The sequence below is a fragment of the Natator depressus genome, chromosome 6 (assembly GCF_965152275.1).
Source record: "Natator depressus isolate rNatDep1 chromosome 6, rNatDep2.hap1, whole genome shotgun sequence".
NCBI classification, from domain to species: domain Eukaryota; kingdom Metazoa; phylum Chordata; order Testudines; family Cheloniidae; genus Natator; species Natator depressus.
The window spans coordinates 35,098,355-35,117,782 of NC_134239.1; the positions used below are offsets into that span (position 1 = coordinate 35,098,355).

General features: G+C 41.1%; 1 protein-coding gene across 4 annotated transcripts in view; it reads right to left on the reverse strand.

Annotated features, from left to right (window-relative positions):
* Positions 1–19,428, reverse strand: part of SBF2 (SET binding factor 2) — a 563,151-nt gene that overhangs the window by 255,303 nt on the left and 288,420 nt on the right. For all 4 annotated transcript variants that reach the window (XM_074955034.1, XM_074955032.1, XM_074955033.1 and 1 more), the window contains exon 6: positions 14,503–14,608. In XM_074955034.1, the coding sequence (XP_074811135.1) occupies positions 14,503–14,608 (106 nt within the window). The remainder of the gene's footprint in view (positions 1–14,502; positions 14,609–19,428) is intronic.

Below are 19,428 nucleotides of genomic sequence, written 5' to 3' on the forward strand. Positions count from 1 at the left end.
TCTTGGAGAACACTGCCAGACTTGCCATACTGCTAGACTTCTATCTGTTATCACAGACTTCTGTGTTTCCCCTATGTCCATCCCTCCCTGGAACCTCTCCGGAATTTTGTGAACACTTGCGGTGCAGATGACAGCCCCAAAAGCAGCACTTTATATTGCAAATTATCAGACCCAGGAGTAAACTGCGGAAATCTCCTGTGAGCCTGGTGAATTGGCAGATGAAAGTAGGCCTCCTTCAAGTCCAATGATGTAAAGTAATCCCCCTGGCAGATGCCACTGCTGTGGACTTCAAGGTCTCCATCTTGAACAAGATCCTCCTTATGAACTTGTTCAAGTGTTTTACTTCCAACTCTGCTTTGTCCTCCTTGGATCTCCTGGGTACCAGAAACAAGACTGAGCAGTGGCTGGAAAACATCTCCACCTCAAGAACTCACTCTATCACACTGATTGTCAAAAGTTGATCTATGGCCTTCTGCTAATTTTGCATCTTTTGGGGATTTGAGAATAGTGGAGAAGGGAGAAAATGATTCAGAATCTTTGAAAATTTTACGAGGTAACCTTGTTAAACTGCATCCAGAACCTATCTATCCAATGTTGAGAGAGATCCTTGATCTCTGAAATTTAATAGCCTCCCTCCAAGGTGTTGCTCATCGCACCTCTCCTGATTCGGGGGAGGAGGGATAGCTCAGTGGTTTGAGGACTGGCCTGCTAAACCCAGGGTTGTGAGCTCAATCCTTGAGGGGGCCATTTAGGGATCTGGGGCAAAAATTGGGAATTGGTCCCACTTTGAGCAGGGGGTTAAATTAGATGACCTCCTGAGCTTCCCTTCCAACCCTGATATTCTATGATTGCAGTCAAGGGCTGTTTCTAGTGCTGGAATTTGCATTGCATCCAAGGCCTCTCCCCTCCTTGGTTTAGATTTGTTCTATCTGCTTTTGCAATAGTCTTGCATTCTACACTTAGAGTAACCAGAAAAAGGATACCTAGGCCTGTAATAAGGGTGGATATTCCATTTCCCGGATTTGGAATCAAGAAGGCTTTGTAAGGACTTTTTTGATCTACCTGAGGATTCCACCACCACTTTGTCTAACAGCTCCCTGAATAACTGTCAGCCTGAATATTTTGAAGTTGATAACGCATGGGCAGCCCTTCATCTCATTGGACTCCTGAGTAAGCCAGGCTGAGCTCAACAACTACATGGCACAGTTTTTGTCTCACTGGATCCTTAGTGAGTCAGTCATAGCTACATAATCGCTGCATGGCACAGCCCTTTTCCCTCAAGAGGCCCCTTTTTAGTGAGCCAGGCAATGCTATAGCAGAGCTGCATGGCACTGCCATGTAGTCTCACAGAATCCTAGAATAGGCAAGACAGGATTCCCTAAGGACAGACTCATACCTTGTTAAAGTGGGCAGAGTAAGTTAGTCAGAAATAAGTGGTGGGCCAAGAGAGCCCTTCCTCCTGCTTGTTTCTCCATCTGGGCTGCTCTCGCTCTCGCAGCCTTGCAGGGATGGCTGTTTGGCACATGGTTGACCCACAACATGTAGGGTCCCATTATCCCAGCAGCTGTGGTATAGCTGATAGGCAGCATGAGCAGGGTTCAGTTAGCCCAACAGTTGTGACATGGCCGACTGCACTATAGATGGGGTCTGGTTAGCCGAGGCATTTTGGCTGCTTTTTCTGTTAACTCCTCTGATCACCTATGAGGTGTTCCACTAGAGACCTGCCCCGACATGTCATGCTGGAAGCTGCTGCATCCAGTGACTTCAGTATCCGAAGTTTACAGCAGTCCTCCTGCAGAGCCCCCCACAAGGCTAAGTAAAAACCCAGTAATTCTTGAATCCTTTTGGTTGTTTTGTATTCTTGTTGCTCTGAGCAGGAGTTCTGGTAAAGTCCTCCAACAGTTGCTGGAGGGGCTTTGGGGATTGGGAACCTCAGTCAGATGAGGAGTCCTTCCTTAGGGAGAGATTCCCTTCCTTTCCCATCTGTGCACAATTCCTGACTTCCCCTGCGGCTAAGGGATCAAGACTGAACTGCACAACAAGGAAAGGGAGGGGCACTGATGAGATCACTGATGCGGAAGGGTTGCAGGTGTACAGGCCTGAAACAATCTTACCAGCTGCTCCTTGCTCCATCTGTAGTGGTTTTGTCCGATCTTGCTTATAGTTTTCCTGCATCAAGTAACTCTCCTTGGATGAAACCTCCTCCAGCAGCCAAACAGCTCTCTCTATTTTTCCTGCTCTCCTTCCAGGCACCAACAGCCTGGATGTCAAACTCTCCCTCAATGGTGGGGAACTCCTGTGGAGCTGGCTCTTGGATTGGAGAAGGGGGCCAAAGCAAATCCTTTCCAACCCAGTCAGATGAGGATACTGGAGTGCACAAGGCACAAACCTCTTCCTCTGCACTCTGTGGCAGGGGTATACAGCAGCACACAACCTTGGCCTCCTCTTCTTTGGACCCTTCTCTGCCATCCTCCCAGCCTGTTACCTGAGTAGTGTGTGTGTGTTGGGGGGATGAGACCTCCCACTGAGGTAACTCCAGGCAGGAGACAAATCTCCTCTTCTCTCTCACAGTAGGTGCTGCATTCCATCACTCTGCCACTAGCTATAGGAGGGAGAACAAAACTATGGGGGGGGGGGGGGCTTCTAAAGGTGGTAACTAGTCCCTCATTAGTCGTTCCCTCAGCTTTGATTCTGACCCCTAGAGATACAGACAGGTGATGATCCACACTGAGAATCTGTGGTTGGAAGGGACCTCAGGAGGTCATCTAGTCCAACCCCCTGCTCAAAGCGGGACCAATCCCCAACTAAATCATCCCAGCCAGGGCTTTGTCAAGCCTGACCTTAAAAACTTCTAAGGAAGGAGATTCAACCACCTCCCTAGGTAACGCATTCAGTGTTTCACCACCCTCCTAGGGAAAAAGTTTTTCCTAATATCCAACCTAAACCTCCCCCACTGCAGAGCCACCTCCTATAGGGAAAAGCTTCCTCATTTTCCTGGAACTTTTAAAACACTATTGTTCAGTTTGAGGGACAGGCAAGGTTTGGCTTAACATACTCCTGGTATGGGTGATAACCTGTCAGTAATACAGACCAAACAATCAGTGCTCTCGTATGATGAGAGAGAAGGGAGTCTTCTAAGGAAAAACTGAGTGTAATGTACTCATTTCTTCAAAATGAAAACATGAATCTCTTTGGTAACGGTCGTAGGATTTCATCCTCTCTAAAAATGCTTGTAAATAAGCTGTTGCAAAAGATTACACAAATAAACATGGTAGCAATTCACTGGAGACAGGATGTAAATAAGTAAAAGATGTAAATAAAAAATTAAAATACATAAAAAAAACCCACAACAGATGCTGACATTTATGGGCAAAATGCCTATATTTTGATGGCCCCATTTATATGACAAAGGTCTGTAACAATGTGTGCTTTAGACTTGTTTAGATATAGAAAAGTACATCAGAAGCTGTCATTCTCAATGCTTCCAAGACTGTGAAACGTTCAATAACTAGAGCACCTACTTGTGTTTACTTGATGGCGAACATGGAAATATAACAATCTATCAAAGTGCTCTGAAGTCAGTGAAATATAGAAGGGACTATTTCAGGAACCAAACACAAAAAAGCTTGCCTATCAAAGGTGATATTCTAATAAAGGAGGTGGAGAGTTTCACTCGAGGACCAGATCCTGCGGTTCATTTGAACTGCCTTTAGTGCAGACATAAAAAGCTTACCTTGGTACTCTCTCCAAACCAAGGGTTGCTGTGCATAGGGATGATCCTGCAGCATATGTTAGGCTGACTACTGACCTATGACCGCTCTGACCTATGCCTTTGCTAAGAGGCCAAAATCACAGTGTGGCTGTATAGGAGGCTCTGTGGATCTCTGCATGCCAGAGGATCCCCCTGCAGCTCAGATACGCTGCTCTAGAGCTTGAATCTGCTGGCAGCAGGATGAAAAGCTTCTTGCATCTCCCCAGAGATTCTGGTTCAGTATATCTGAAGATAACTCTGGGGCAATCTGTTAATGCCAGAAGTTGCCTAATAAAGGTTGGTTTAAAAAAGTAAAACTGACATACGATGCAACCAACAATTACATATAAAAGCCTTATGGTAATTTTTGTTGGGACTTCATTCTTCAGTGCCTAAAAGTCAATCTGCATTAATAATAATACTTTCTTCAACCTCCTCTTTTTATTAGAATGAATTTCTTTCTATCGACTGAAAAATATTTCTTATAGATTTTAATAGAAGACATCAATTTTGTCTATTTCACTTTACAAGTAAAAATTGTCCAAGTAAATAAGGGGTATAAATGAGACTCTGCAAACCACTTAAACTCAGGACTTAATAGAGAGGGGGGCTTTATACAGAGCCCTCTAGACTACTGAATTGCTAGACTGGGGGAAATTTCCAACAACGTCGTTAGTTCTGAATTTGTCACAGGTCCACTGTGTGTTAACAGCAAGACATTCTTTCACTTAGACTAATACGTTGTCGTGGTTCAGAAAGAATGTTCAACATAGTTATATTGCCTCCTCTAGATACGTACTTATAAATTCAACAAACACTGACATGTCATGATCTATTACATACCCAAAGAAAAACAAAAGGCTTAAATACTGGCTATTTAGTCTGAAAATCCAAGACCAGTCATTCAAGAAAATAGTTCAACTACAGCATTGACCATTTATGCCTTTTTTTTTTTTTAAAAGGGGTTTTTTGGAGATGGCACGTTTTCTGAAGTATTCTGTTTTTTTGTTTTTTCCTAGGCACTCTGGCTACTTTTTGTTTAAATCAGGGTAAGATTGTATGGCATCACAAATACTATATCAGAGAGCAGCACTTTATAAATTAACCACCACAAGTTATTCCTTTTGCATTTTTTTTAAAAAAGCTTTTTCTTTGTTTTTCTTAGCCATAACTTCTAAATAGATATTTTCTTTTTATCTTCTGTTTGCCCTCTATTTATGGAAGGCATATTTTAAAATGAGATATGCTTAGAAAGCACTTTTAAGAAAATACTAATCATGGTCACTGCTGCCCAGGTTTCTTTACCATGGCCATCAGAAAATACTCATTCACTCAAGAAAGAAGGGAGTGGGGAAAAAATGAAACACATGGTCCTCCAAAAGAAGTAACTTTTGTTTGGCATGCTGTGTGTCCAATAATTCTGTTCTTTACTGTAGTTTCAACCAATTTGCCTGGTACTGAAGTTAGGATTACTGGCCTGTAACTGCCAGGATCGCCTCTGGAGCCTTTTAAAAAAAATCAGCTTTATTTTAGCTATCCTCTAGTTATCTGGTACAGAGGCTGACTTAACTGATAGGTCACATACCACAGATAGTAGTTCTGCAATTTCATATTTGAGTTAATTCAGCGCTCTCGGGTGAATACAATCTGATCCTGGTGACTTAACACTGTTTAATTTATCAATTTGTTCCAAAATCTCCTCTACTCCACTCCTCTACAGAGTGAAATCTACTCTTCACTCTGGGACGGTTCCTCAGATTTGTCACCTAAAAAGAATGTCCCTGGTGTGAAAATCTCCCTCACATCCTCTGCAGTGAAGACCAATGCAAATAATTCATTTAGTTTCTCTGTAATGGCCTGGTCTTCCTTGAAAGCTTTTCTAGCACCTTGATCATCCCATGGCCCCAGTGATTTTTTAGCAGACTTCCTACTTCTGATGTACTTGAAAAGAATTGTACTTAAAAAAAGTTTGTGTGTCTTTTTCTAGCTGTTCTTCAAATTCTTTTTTGGCCTGCTTAATTATATTTTTACATTTGACATGCCAGAGATGATGTTCCTTTCTATTTTCCTTAGAATTTGACCTCCAATTTTCAAAAGATGTCTTTTGGTCTCTAACTCTACTCTTTTACTCTGTTGTTTAACCATAGTGGCATTTTTTTGTCCTCTTACTGTTTGTTTTTATTTGGGGTATACATTTAGTTTGAGCCTCTATTATGGTGTTTTTAAATAGTTTCTATGCAGCTTGCAGGCATTTCACTCTGGTGACTCTTACTTTTAATTTCCATTTAACTAGCTTCCTCATTTTTATGTAGTTCCCCTTTTTGAAGTTAAATGCTACTATGGTAGATTTCTTAGGTATTTTTTCTTCCTACAAGGATGTTAAAATTAATTACATTATGGTTGCGATTACTGAGCAGTTCAGCTGTATTCACCTCTTGGATCAGATCCTGTGCTCCTCTTAGGACTAAATCAAGAATCGCCTCCCCGCTTGTGGGTTCCAGGACTAGCTGCTCTAAGTAGTTGTCATTAATGGTAGCTAGACATTTTATCTCTGCATCCTATCTTGAGGTGACATGTACACAGTCAATATGGGGATAGCTGAAATCACCCCATTATTTCTGAGTTTTTTGTTTTTGCAGTCTCTCTGATTTCCCTGAGCATTTCACAACCATTATCACCATCCTGGTCACATGATTGGTAGTATATTCCTACTGCAATACGATTATTCAAGCATGGAATTTCTATCCATAGAGATTCTATGGTACAGTGTGATTCATTTAAGATTTTTACTGTACTTGACTCTATGCTTTCTTTCACATATAGTGCCACTCCCCTGCCAGCACGACCCATTCTGTCATTTCTCTGTCACTATGACTACTATGTTTCTCCTTGGACAGAATAGTCTTTTATCAGACAGCCATTAAGGCCCCCATTTAGTAAAGCATTTAGGAATGTGCAAAAGTGCCTGATTCAAGGACCGCAAAAGTCAACAGAAACTCTCCTGCTGACTTCACTGGCCTTTGGAATCAGACTCTAAAAGCTGAGTTGAATAGGGATGGGTTTAAGTATGTCCCTAAGTACTTTGCTGAAAACTTAAATTGTGTACCAATGTATTATTTTTATTGTAATGAAAGTGAGATTCTCTCAAATATTCTTTCTCCAACCTGCAGAAACAGAGAATGACCAATCTATAGCCCAAACTCAGCTGTCAACGGGGTTGTGCTGATGTAACAGAGTGGAATCTGGTCCTATATTTTTAAAAATAAAAATCTTACAATAAGAATGATAAGAAAACTGACAGTGTTTGGCACCAGTGTTTTAGGTTGTTATTACTTACATTACTTTGGATGTATACAGTGCTTTTTGTGTATAGTTATCCAAGTGCTTAACTAGGTTGTGTAAGTATCTACGTTTTAGAAATGAGAAAAATAAGTCACAAAGAGGCAAAGTGAGATTAAGCAACTTCCTCAGGTTCATGCAGCAAGTTAATAGCATAGCCGATGTCTCTTGACTCGCAGTTTATCAAGTGCGTTCAGTCTTTGGAAATCACGTTAAACATTAGTGTATTCTTAAGCTGAAACTACATGAAGAAAACCCAGTTGCACTGCTACCATGCTAAATGCGAAGGGTCCAGAGTTTGTGTTCATGCACAAAAAGAGAGTTACCTTTTCTGTAACTGGTGTTCTTTGAGATGTGTTGCTCATGTCCATTCCATATTAGGTGTGTGTGCTTGCCACATGCACCGATGCTGGAAGTTTTTCCCTTAGTAGTATCCATAGGGGACCGGCTCTGGAGTGGCGTACCCATGCCATGGTATAAGGGGTGCCGCTGGCTACCCCCACCCTCGGTTCCTTCTTGCCGGAGACTCTGACAGTGGGAGAGGAGGGCTGGTCATGGAATGACATGAGAAACATCTCGAAGAACACCAGTTACGGAAAAGGTAACCGTCTTTTCTTCGAGTGCTTGCTCATCTCCATTCCATATTAGGTGAGTCCTCGGCAGTACCCTTGGAAGTGGGTAGGAGTTCATGGATGTGTAACTTGTAACACAGCTTTGCCGAATCCAGCATGGTCTCTGGCCTGCTGATTGATGGCGTAATGAGCCGTGAACGTGTGATCTGAAGACCACGTCGCAGCTCTGCAAATGTCCTGGATAGGAATGTGCACCAGGAAGGCTGCTGAGGACACCTGAGCTATGGTCAAGTGGGCCCTCACAATCGGTGGTGGTGGGACCTGTGCCAGCTTGTCCACTTGGCCAGGTAAGTTGCTCTAGTGGAAGGCTTCCTACTTCCCAGGATGACCTGTTGGACCTCATCAGAGCAGGCCCGCTCCTCCTGGTTCAGCCACGCAGCATCCACGCCAAGAGGTGGCGGGTGGGTGAGGTTGGGATGTAGGATATGGCTGTGGTCCTGAGACAGCAGGTCCATTGGATTGGGCAGGGGTCAGGGAGGGCCCATTGCCAGGTTCATCAACATGCCAAACCAGGGCTGGTGCGGCCACGCAGGGGTGATCACGATAACTTGTGCCTTGGCTCTCTTGATCTTTGCCAGGACCTTGCTGATGAGCAGAATCTGCGGGAACAGAGCCACTCCAAGAACCTCCACCCTTAGTGATGCACTTCTCTGCTCATCACCTCTTCCTCCTTCATAAATGGCTGCATGCAACTTAGGCAACAGGGCAGATATGAGAAATATTTAGTACTTCAAGAAATCTGTCATTTTGGACAACTGAAATGATTTGGGCTCAAATAATACAGTACTCTTTAAAATTATGATTTTAATCAATTGTTTTAAAGTTTCTTGCCTCCACCTTTGGGATCTTCACAGTTTCTAGAATCAAACAGCTTCAGGACATGGGGGCAGGTCCAGGGATAAGAAAGGAGTAAAGAGGATTTTTTTTTAAAATAAATTATGTCATAGATTGGAAAAATGAAACACAAAGGCCAGCCTACCCTCCTGCCTTCAGTAAGCATTGCCCCACATTAGGTACCATTCTCCTACACCCCTACCAACTCCTGCTCCCTATTTAATTCTCTACTTTCCCCAACCCTGGTTGTCAGATTCAGCAGTGTCTTTCGTTTTGTGTCTGGACCCAGGGGATTCCAAGTGAACTGTACTGGTATGTTTCATTTTGCTTCGCACCCAGCTCCTTTCCCAGGTCTGTAACAAAGCAATACTGAAAGTCATTTTTAAGTCTGAGTGCACTCACAAAACAAAGGGTTCTGGTGAAGCAGCACTGAAAGGAGTAATACAGGCAAGAGAGAAGTGGAACTGGGGAAGAGTCAAATGGGGCAAGTGGAATGAGAATGCAGAAATGTGACTATCCAAGAGGGACCAGGAAGGGGAAATTCCTTTGCCTTTTTTTTTAATATTGGGGGAAAATACTGATTTTTCAGAAAAACAGGATAAGATATCAGAGCACTGCTGCCCAGTACCTCCCCCAACTCTGCCAGCAGTGTGACTGTTGTATGCCATCAGTCTGCTTCTCTCCCTTAGTCACTTTTGTCATCAGTTCTGCCTGAAACATGCTGAAAGTGCAGAGAAAAAGCACTGATCAGAGAAGAAGTGCCTTGTTCTGCTTTACAAATACTAGTTTTCCTCTGACGGTGCTCAGATCCCTACTCTAATCCTGTCTTCCAGTGTGGGGAAAGCAGATGATCAGAGAGAATGAAAGAGACAAATGTGTCAGCGCTGAGTAGCCACACTGCTAGCAGAAGAGGGGAAGGTGTGCAGGATTAGAGGACGGGGGGAATGAAGGAGGGAGAAGACAAAACTAAGTGAGAAGCGAAGCAAGTATTCACTGTTTCCAGTGGTTGTTTAGGTAACAGAGGAAAAGGAAGAGACCTAATCAAAATGTCCCTTAAGCCTCTGGATGGAATTTAGCAGCTCTGGAAAGGTTTCTCCTAAGTTTTAATACTTTTCTACCTGCCTTGGATGTCTATCAGCTGAACAAAGGACTCAGAGAAGCAGGAACAGCTCTTGGACACAAGAGAGTGTCAGAAATCCTCATGTTGGCTGAATTCAACTTAAGAAATACATTATTTGGCTGCTACTGCTCCAGCCCAAACCTTACTGCTGCCATCACTTTTTTTTTTTTGGGGGGGGGGGGGGGAAGGGGGGAGGGACGGGAGAGAACAGCTATAAACCTGCCTCTTGTCAATGCATCATCTGTTGATATGTAAATATATCTTTAAAATAAAAAGAATTCATCTATACCTTAAAAAGTTTCAATTTAATGTTTAATAGTTTATTATTAAACAAACAATTCTGGACTATTTTCCCCAATGTACCTTAATGCCCAATTAAAAAAAGTTATTTCTATACTCAGAAACAATGTGTCCTGGATGGTGCAGGGAAGCCAAACTGAAAATGTCATGAGTATAGAATTGCACAATGTTTCTCTAAACATGACACTTATTTTCATAACAGTTAATATTGTATTTTTGGTACTTACGCTGTAATGATTTGTAAAGTTGCACATACTTCCTAAATAAAGAGCTATTTTTAAAAGGTGATTTCTTCATCTACAAATATTTCTCTAATATTCTGTTTTTCTTTAGAAATTAATACACCTGTACCCTGATATAACACGGTCCGTGGGAGCCAAAAAATCTTACCGTGTTATATATGAAACCGCGTTATATCGAACTTGCTTTGGCCCCCCTGCTCCTTGTCCCCTGACTGCCCCCTCCAGAGACCCCCCCATGCCTAATCACCCCCAGGACCTCACCCCCTACCTAACCTCCCTGCTCCCTGTCCCCTGACTGCCCCGACCCCTATCCACACCCCCGTCCCCTGACAGACACTCACCAGCAGCGGTGGGAAGCGGAGTAACATGGCCCCAGCCCGCTCCATTCCGCCAGCTCCCAGCTGTGGCGCTCCCCTTCCCATCGCCAGGGAGTGCTTCCGCTGCTGCCGGTGAGTGAGGGGGGGAGATCCCTTCCCCCAAGCTCCCTCCCTCGAGCGACACGGCTGGGGCCGGGCCGAGGGAAGCAGAGCAGGATGCTCCCAGCCCCCGGCTAATCACCCAGGCCACTCTGGGCCTGCGGGGCCCCCCAAAGTGCCCCCCCCACAGCTCCTGCCTCCCAGACCCTTGTGGGGGGGGGGGTGAGGAGGCCTGCTTTACCGCGTTGTATGCGAACCTGCGGTATATCGGGTAGTGTTATATCGGGGTAGAGGTGTATGTGTATGCATGAAGATACTGCAGGATACTATGATGAAATAATGACTTGCGTTGGCCGTGAAAAACCTAAAAATGCTGTTATTTGAAAAAACCAGGCTAGTCAGTATTTTTGTGTCTCATTTCTTATTTACTATACACTGATATTGGATGCGATCACAAATCATTAAAAAGGGAAATAACTAGGGCTGTCGATTAATCACAGTTAACTCACGTGATTAACTCAATTAAAGCAGTTTTAATTGCATTGTTAAACAACAGAATACCAATTGAAATTTATTTAATATTTTGGATGTTCTTCTACATTTTCATATATATATATATATATATATATAGTATTCTGTGTTTTAATTGAAATCAAAGTGTATATTCTTTTTTATTACAAATATTTGCACTGTAAAAATGATAAACAAAAGAAACAGTAGTTCTCAATTCACTTCATACAAGTACTATAGTGCAATCTCTTTGTCGTGAAAGTGTAACTTACAAATGTAGATTTTTTTTTGTTACATATCTGCACTCAAAAACAAAACAATGTAAAACTTCAGAGCCTACAAGTCCACTCAGTCCTACTTCTTGTTCAGCCAATCGCTAAGAAAAACATGTTTGTTTACATTTACAGGAGATAACGCTGCCCTCTTCTTATTAACAATGTCACCAGAAAGTGAGAACAGGCATTTGGCATGGCAATTTTGTAGCTGGCATTGTAATGTATTTATGTGCCAGATGAGGTAAACATTCGTATGCCTCTTCATGCTTCAGCCACCATTCCAGAGGACATGCTTCCACGCTGATGATGCTCATTAAAAAAATAATACATTAATTAAATTTGTGATTGAACTCCTTGGGGGAGAACTGTATGTTCCCTTCTCTGTTTTATTCACATTCAGCCATATATTTCATGATATAGCAATCTCGGATGATGACCCAGCACATGTTGTTTGTTTTAAGAACACTTTCACCGCAAATTTGACAAAACGCAAAGAAGGTATCTATGTGAGATTTCTAAAGATAGCTACGGCACTCAACCCAAGGTTTAAGAATCTGAAGTGCCTTCCAAAATCTGAACGGGACAGGGTGTGGATCATGCTTTCAGAAATCTTAAAAGAGCAACACTCAGATGTGGAAACTACAGAACCTGAACCACCAAAAAAGAAAATCAACTTTCTGCTGGTAGCATCTGACTCAGAGGATGAAAATTAACATGTGTTGGTCCGCACTGCTTTGGATTGTTATTGAGCAGAACCCATCATCAGCAAGTACGCATGTCTCCTGAAATGGTGGTTGAAGCATGAAGGGACATATGAATCTTTAGCGCATCTGGCATGTAAATATCTTGCAACACCAGCTACAATAGTGCCATGAGAATGCCTGTTCTCCCTTTCAGGTGACACTGTAAACAAGAAGTGGGCAGCATTATCTCAATGGGTAAACAAACTTGTCTGTCTGAGCGATTGGGTGAACAAGAAGTAGGACTGAGTGGACTTGTAGGTGTTGAAGTTTTACATTGTTTTATTTTTGAATGCAGTTATTTTTTGTACATAATTCTACATTTGTAAGTTCAAATTTCATGATAAACAGATTGCACTATGGTACTTGTACTAGGTGAATTGAAAAATACTATTTATTTTGTTTTTTTTACAGTGCAAATACTTGTAATAAAAATAAATATAAAGTGAGCACTGTACACTTTGTATTCTGTTTTGTAATTGAAATCAAAATATTTAAAAACGTAGAAAACATCCAAAATATTTTAAAAAATGGTATTCTATTATTGTTTAACATTGTGATTAATTTTTTTAATCATGTGATTAATTGCAATTAATTTCTTTAATCACTTGACAGCCCTAGAAATAACCAAACACCACAATAGAGACTGGACTACTTGAATAATATTACTTGTCCCCAGTGTGGGAGAGGAAGAGATACTGTATACCTTTGCATAGAGGCATAGGACTAGAACAGGCCACTGTATGACCACTGTTACGAGCTGCACAAAAGTCTTCATAGAAGCTTAACTATGTACTCAAGGAGAGGATTAGATTTCAGTTTAGAAAAATAGTGGCACTGAAGGATGAGCTAAGTAAAAACGTTCCCTCTTCCTGAACTAACCCTTTCTCTGCCTTTAACTCTTCATCAGACTGCGTAAGAATGGAGCATGAAGGAGAGAATTTATGTAAATGTTTCATCTTTTTCAGCGCTCTATCATCATTCACAGTCATAGACAGACATAGCTATCGTATTAACATCTGGGTTTTATTAAAAGTAATCAAGAAGTGAATGTTAATGTTAGTATAAACAGATTATTACTGTAAAAATGGCATCAGAAATATGGATCTTTCCTTTGGCCACAAAAAGAAGATAACAGTTCTTACGATGAGAGACACAACCCACATTTGAATGGACAAGTTTACCTCATTTTAGAAAAACTAATATGCCACATGATCTCAGAAATATAGAAAAAAAGTGCATCTTCACATGATGTAAAGCAGGGTTAGTAGTTAACGCTTTTTGTGCAGGTTGATTTCTCTTAAAACTCTCGCTTGGACTATCCCTACACATATTTTTTCTTTTCAGCGGTATATCCCAAAGGGGGCAAGTGTCTCAGGCTGATTTACCTAAGTTCACTGGCTTTTCTTCCTCCCCCTCAGTAAAAATCTATTTGTATCTATTTTCATTTTCATTCATATATGTTGTTGCCTCACTCCCCACATGTATCCCTAGGCCCTTTTATTGTTGAACACATGCCCAGAGGCTCAGAAATTTGAGAGCAGATTTACTGATTCCTTCCAGCTCCCAAACCCACACCAAATTTAGGTAGGAGTTTTACAGTTCATATTTCAGTAACAAAGGCAGGGGAAGCAAAATGGTCAGAGCAAGGAGTGGCCTACTGGGTGAAGTGGGATTATAGTTAAAGATGCAGTGGTCTTTGTCATTCAATTTGGAACCAAAGTAAAGAGAATGGGCCAGTGGTTGGTTCTTTGCAATTACTACTGTAACAAGTTAGAGAGATATTAGCAGCAAGTACTATGGAGTCCTCTAAACTTTTTGATGGGAGTGCGATGTGTCATTTTAAGTTATGCTAGTTTCAAAATTATCCTCCTTGGATATGTAGAGGGCTGCTATGGTGGCCAGGGAGAAAATTCTTTATATGATGCAGGTGTAATGAAACACAGCCAGGTTTAGCTCCATCTACAATAGGCTTGCATAATGCCAGAGAAAAATTCCAAGAATGGGATGTGGAGAAAGGAAGTTTATATAAAGTCAGATTAGGGTGACCAGATGTTTCAATTTTTAGGGACAGTCCTGATATGTGGGGCTTTGTCTTATATAGGCGCCTATTACACCCACCCCCCGGACTTTGATTTTTCACACTTGCTATCTGGTCACCCTAAGTCAGATATAAACACAACAAAAGCATTTATAGCTATTATTTCATTCAAAACAAACAATCACTATCATAGCATTAATGCAACCTTTTTTGATCCCTGACCTAACATGACTGAATTAAATGAGAATACCTCATTCTATAACATTTTGTGAAATATCATAAAAAACTAAGAATAGACTTACCCAATTGCTGAAAAAGAAGAGCCACACTGGTACTGGTAACAGGAAGGCTATCATGTAAAGGGGTTTGTATCAGTTGTCTGTCTCCTGCTCCCAACGAAAACAATTTCTGTAGATAGAGATATTTCAATACGTACTTTAATCTCTTTTGTACATATTTTTACATATTTACTATATATATATTTAATCTCTTATTCAGACCAAGCCCACAGTATAAAATGTTATATTGTTATTTACATATTTCAATCTCAGAGACATTTTTATTTCTATTACATACTGAAGTTTAAATCTATGTTGGAAATCAATGTCCTCTGCATAGGTTAGCAGTGACTTTAATGGGACAGCAGTTATGTCAGAAGCATCGCCAGAAGAAGTACCACTCAACAATACTAGCATCTGACCAGCATTAATCTCTTCATTCAAGGATGATGATGATGATGAACAATTATAACTAACTGTATCCCCTGGATGTAATTCTTTCAGGTTTATTTAAACAAAAAATCCTTACATTTTTCATGTTAACACACTTTTCATTTTATTAAAAAATAGTTTTGGTACATGATTTAACTAAAAGATGTCTGGAAAAGATGGAGAAGTAAAATAAGGACAATGGAATGACAGTTTGAATGTGACAACATCCTCCCTTAAGAAAGATCTAAATTGAATTGTTCAAATAGTTATCAGCTGGTTTCCATGAAAATATGCAACATCATGAAAAACATTAAAGAACTGAAAAGAACAAAGTAAAAATGATTAAAAAAGCACTGACAACAGAGTAAGATGTTTGGTTAATAACAAAGAAGTGAAATAACTTTGAGACTGGGATTACTAGGTCATGGAGTTTGTGGAAATTATAAAATTAGAAAGGCTATAATAGCAGACTATTTTATCATCATCTGTTACAGAGAAACTGTTTAAGGTCTGCCACCAAATTTTTTATTTATGAGTGTGTTTTAAAACTGTGATTAATTTTCTTCAGTAGTTTAAATGAGAAAAAAAAACAGAAAAAGATGACCTTGCTAATCTTAATGACTCTAATAATCACAGAGAGTAATTCTTCTTCTTCCATATCATTTCATACCATCCAGCTTCTCTGCATTTTTGATACAACCACTGTGCAACAAAAACTGGTGCCACAATAAGGCATAGCTTATGCCCAACATCCTTCCTACAGAAAAATTTACAGTCATCAGTATCATTCAAAGTTCAACTGATACAGCAATGCTTACACCTGAACTTCTGAAATGTTCGCTTTAGTCAGAAGTCATAATAATAGACCTTACAATATCAAGCTGTTTATATCATACCCCAGATAAAATACATCTGAAATACATTATCTGCTGTTCTGTTAATATTTGTAACAATTATTCTGTTGGTGTGCAAAGTAATTTATTGCTGGAATTCAACCTATTTTCTTGTCTACAATATTTAAAGCCTAGAAAAATAAATATGGCAAAGTGGAGTAAAGACATAATTCTGTCCTCAAAAGCTTTCATTTTCCTAACTAAAGACAGACTACATTCATAACATACCATTTCAAAGGTTCATATCATCAGCTCTGATACAAAATTCATATTATGTTAACCTAGTTGGGTTTTTAATTTACATCTGCGGTGCAGTGCTACTTTGTTAAATCTAACACCACAACAGTTAAAATCTTATGTACAGCTAAGTCCACCTTTCTAGAGACTTCAGTCGCCCTATAATAAAATTTAGTGAGACTCTCTAGATAGTGGGAAAGATATTTGATTTTCTTCAAAGCAAACTGGTGGAGAGTTTATCATATACACCTGAATTTCTCCTTGTTGACACATATCTGACATCAAGAATCATAACATTCAAAAACCGGTAGGAGAACACTTCAATCTCCCCCGTTACTCAACAACAGACCTAAAAGTGGCAATTCTTCAACAAAAAAAATTCAAAAACATACTCCAATGTGAAACTGCAGAACTGGAATTAATCTGCAAACTGGACACCATCAGATTAAGCCTGAATAAAGACTGGGAGTGGTTGGGTCATTACAACCTAAACCTAATTTCTCCAATACTAATTTCCCCCTACTGTTACTCACACCTTCTTGTCAACTGTCTGAAATGGGCCACTCTCATTACCACTTCAAAAGTTATTTTTCCTCCCTTGGTATCCTGCTGTTAATTAAATTGTCTCGTTAGACTGACCTCACACTTGGTAAGGCAACTCACATCTTTTCATGTATTTATACCTGCTCCTGTATTTTCCACTCTATGCATCTGATGAAGTGGGTTCTAGCCCAAGAAAGCTTATGCTCAAATAAATGTGTTAGTCTATAAGGTGCCACAAGGACTCCTCATTGTTTTTATTCTTCCAAGTGTTGTTCACATGTGTATTCCACTCAGGTGTGCGTGTGCACTCCTATGACCTGGAGCCAGAGGGTTTCTATAGCAGTACCTGTCAGGCTGTCACATGTGCTGCACACTTCCTCCTAGCCCCTTATAAGTCTATTTTAGGCTTGCACCACCTTAGCCTTCCACAGTTCTTTTGTACCAGAATATAAGGCTCAAGACGCCAATGCAAAGGGGACAGAAAGGGAGTCAAGGAATACATGTATAAACTACATCTTGAAGAACAATAGTTACAGAATAGGTAAGTAACCATTTGCTCTTCTTCGAGTGGTTCACATCTGTACTCCACTCAGGTGACTCCCAAGCAGTTCAGGTAGGAGGTGAGTCTATTTGAAGAGCAACAGCAAGATTGTTTTTCCAAAGTTTGCATCAGATCTGGAAGCAGTTGTGATAGCATGATGCTGAGTAAAGGCCCACGCAACAGCATTTATGTCCAGAATAGAAATGTCTTTTAAGATGGCCCCAGAGATAGCTTGTGCTCTTGTGGTATGAGCAAGGAGTCTTTCCAGTGTGGGAAAGGTCTGCTGCCCTGTAGGCTACTGTAATGCATGCTGTAATCTATCTAGAGATAGTCTCTGCTGAAACTGCCTGACCTTTCATTCTATCATAATAAGAAACAAACGGGCAAGGAGAGATGCTTGAAATGGCTTCATTCTATCTAAACAGAATGCCAGTGCTCTTCGCACATCTAATGTATGAAGACACTGTTCATCCTTGCTGGAGTATAGCTTCTGAAAAGATACAGATAAGTATATCATTTGTTCTAGATGAAAATCATAATACAACTTTGGTCAAAAACTTTGGATGTGGTCTAAAGATCACCTTATCTTCAAAGAACTCTGTAAATGGAGGGCCTGCCATCCAGTACTGAAATTCTCCCACTTTTCTGGCTCACATTGCTGCAATGAAAAAAGCTATTTTCTGAGGAAGTTGAGCTAGAGAGTAATTAGCTAGAGGCTCAAATGGCAGTCCCATAAAAGCTGCCAGCACTGTATTTAAGTCCCACATAGTAACTGCATTCTTTATAGGGTGCTGGAGAGGAATAATACCTTTGAGAAATCTACCCAACATTGGATTAGAAAATACTGACTGTAAGTGAGCAGCCACTGGTGTGATGCAAAAGTAACACAGGTTCATCACCTCTCGACAGAGTTGGTTGGGCCACGTTCTCCCTTGCCTGTTCACATAATGTGTCACAAACATACTGCCTGTGAGAATCTGAACGGAAAGGCCGCTGATGTGGGAAAAGAATAACCAATGACACTGAAAATTGCTTTGAGCTCATGCATATTGATATGCAGAGACACCTCTTGCTCAGTCCATACCTCCTGGGCTCACAAAGACCCTAAATGTGCCCCTCCCAACCTGATTTCAAAGCATCTGTAACTATGGTCATGGAGGTGGATGAGCAAAGGGGAACATCTCTGCATACATTGTTCTGACCCATCCACCAATCCAGGGAACTCAGTACCAATCTGTTCAATGGGTGGAAATTTGGTCAGTAGATAGACTTTACACTACTTGAAGAGTGTGCAGGCATAGCTTTGCATACAGGAGTACATAAGTGGCCCAAGAGACTCAAACATATCTCAATCATAATTGTGGGGTGGGATTTGAGGGACAAGCAGATTTGGCAAATTAGTTGAAATCTCTGCAGGGAGAAAGGCCATCAATTTTGTTGAATTGAGTAGGGCCCCAAAGAACATGATTCATGTGTTGGAAGTATCATGGATTCTCCTCTGTTAATCCTGAGGCTGGCACAATCAAAAATACACGTGACATGGACACGACAGAGAACTTAGCTTTCAGATCTGCCTGAATTAACCATTCGTCCAGGTAAAGGGAAGATGTGAATCCCTTTTCTCCTCAAATGGGTGGCCACTACTGCCAGGCACTTGGAAAATATGCAAAGGGGCTGAGAACAGTCCATAGGAAAGCACCGTCTACTGATAATGGTGACCACCATCAACAAATCTCAGGATCTTCCTGTGACTTGGTAGCACTGCCAGATGAAAGTAGGTGTCATGAATATTGAGGTCAGCACACTAGTCGTTGCGATCTCACGAGGGAAGGAGTTATCCCAGGATAACCATGCAGAACTTCACATACTAAATAAACTTGTTGAGATTACAAAGGTCCAGAATGGGTCTCCAACCGCCTTTTACATTGGTGATCAAAAAAGTACCAAGAGTAGAACCTCTTGCCACTATGTGGTAGGCGAATTACCTCTATGGGCCCTGATGTTTCTTAGAGTTGCAGAGACTTGTGAGATTGGTCCCTGAAAAGAGATGGGGCATAGATATCAATTGGACAGAATATCCCAGAGTCACCATGTTTAGCACCCATTTGTCGGTGGTTATAGTGCCCCAAGCACTGAGAAAGCAGGACAATCTGTCCCCATATGGAGGGGACATGACTGGTAGATCACTCAAAACTGGATTGCCGTCCTCGAGGGAGATGTCAAATAGCCTGTTTCCCTAGCAACAAATGACTGTGAGAATGTTAGTTGGAGCTCAAACCGGAAGGCCTCCTCCTCTGAGACTTA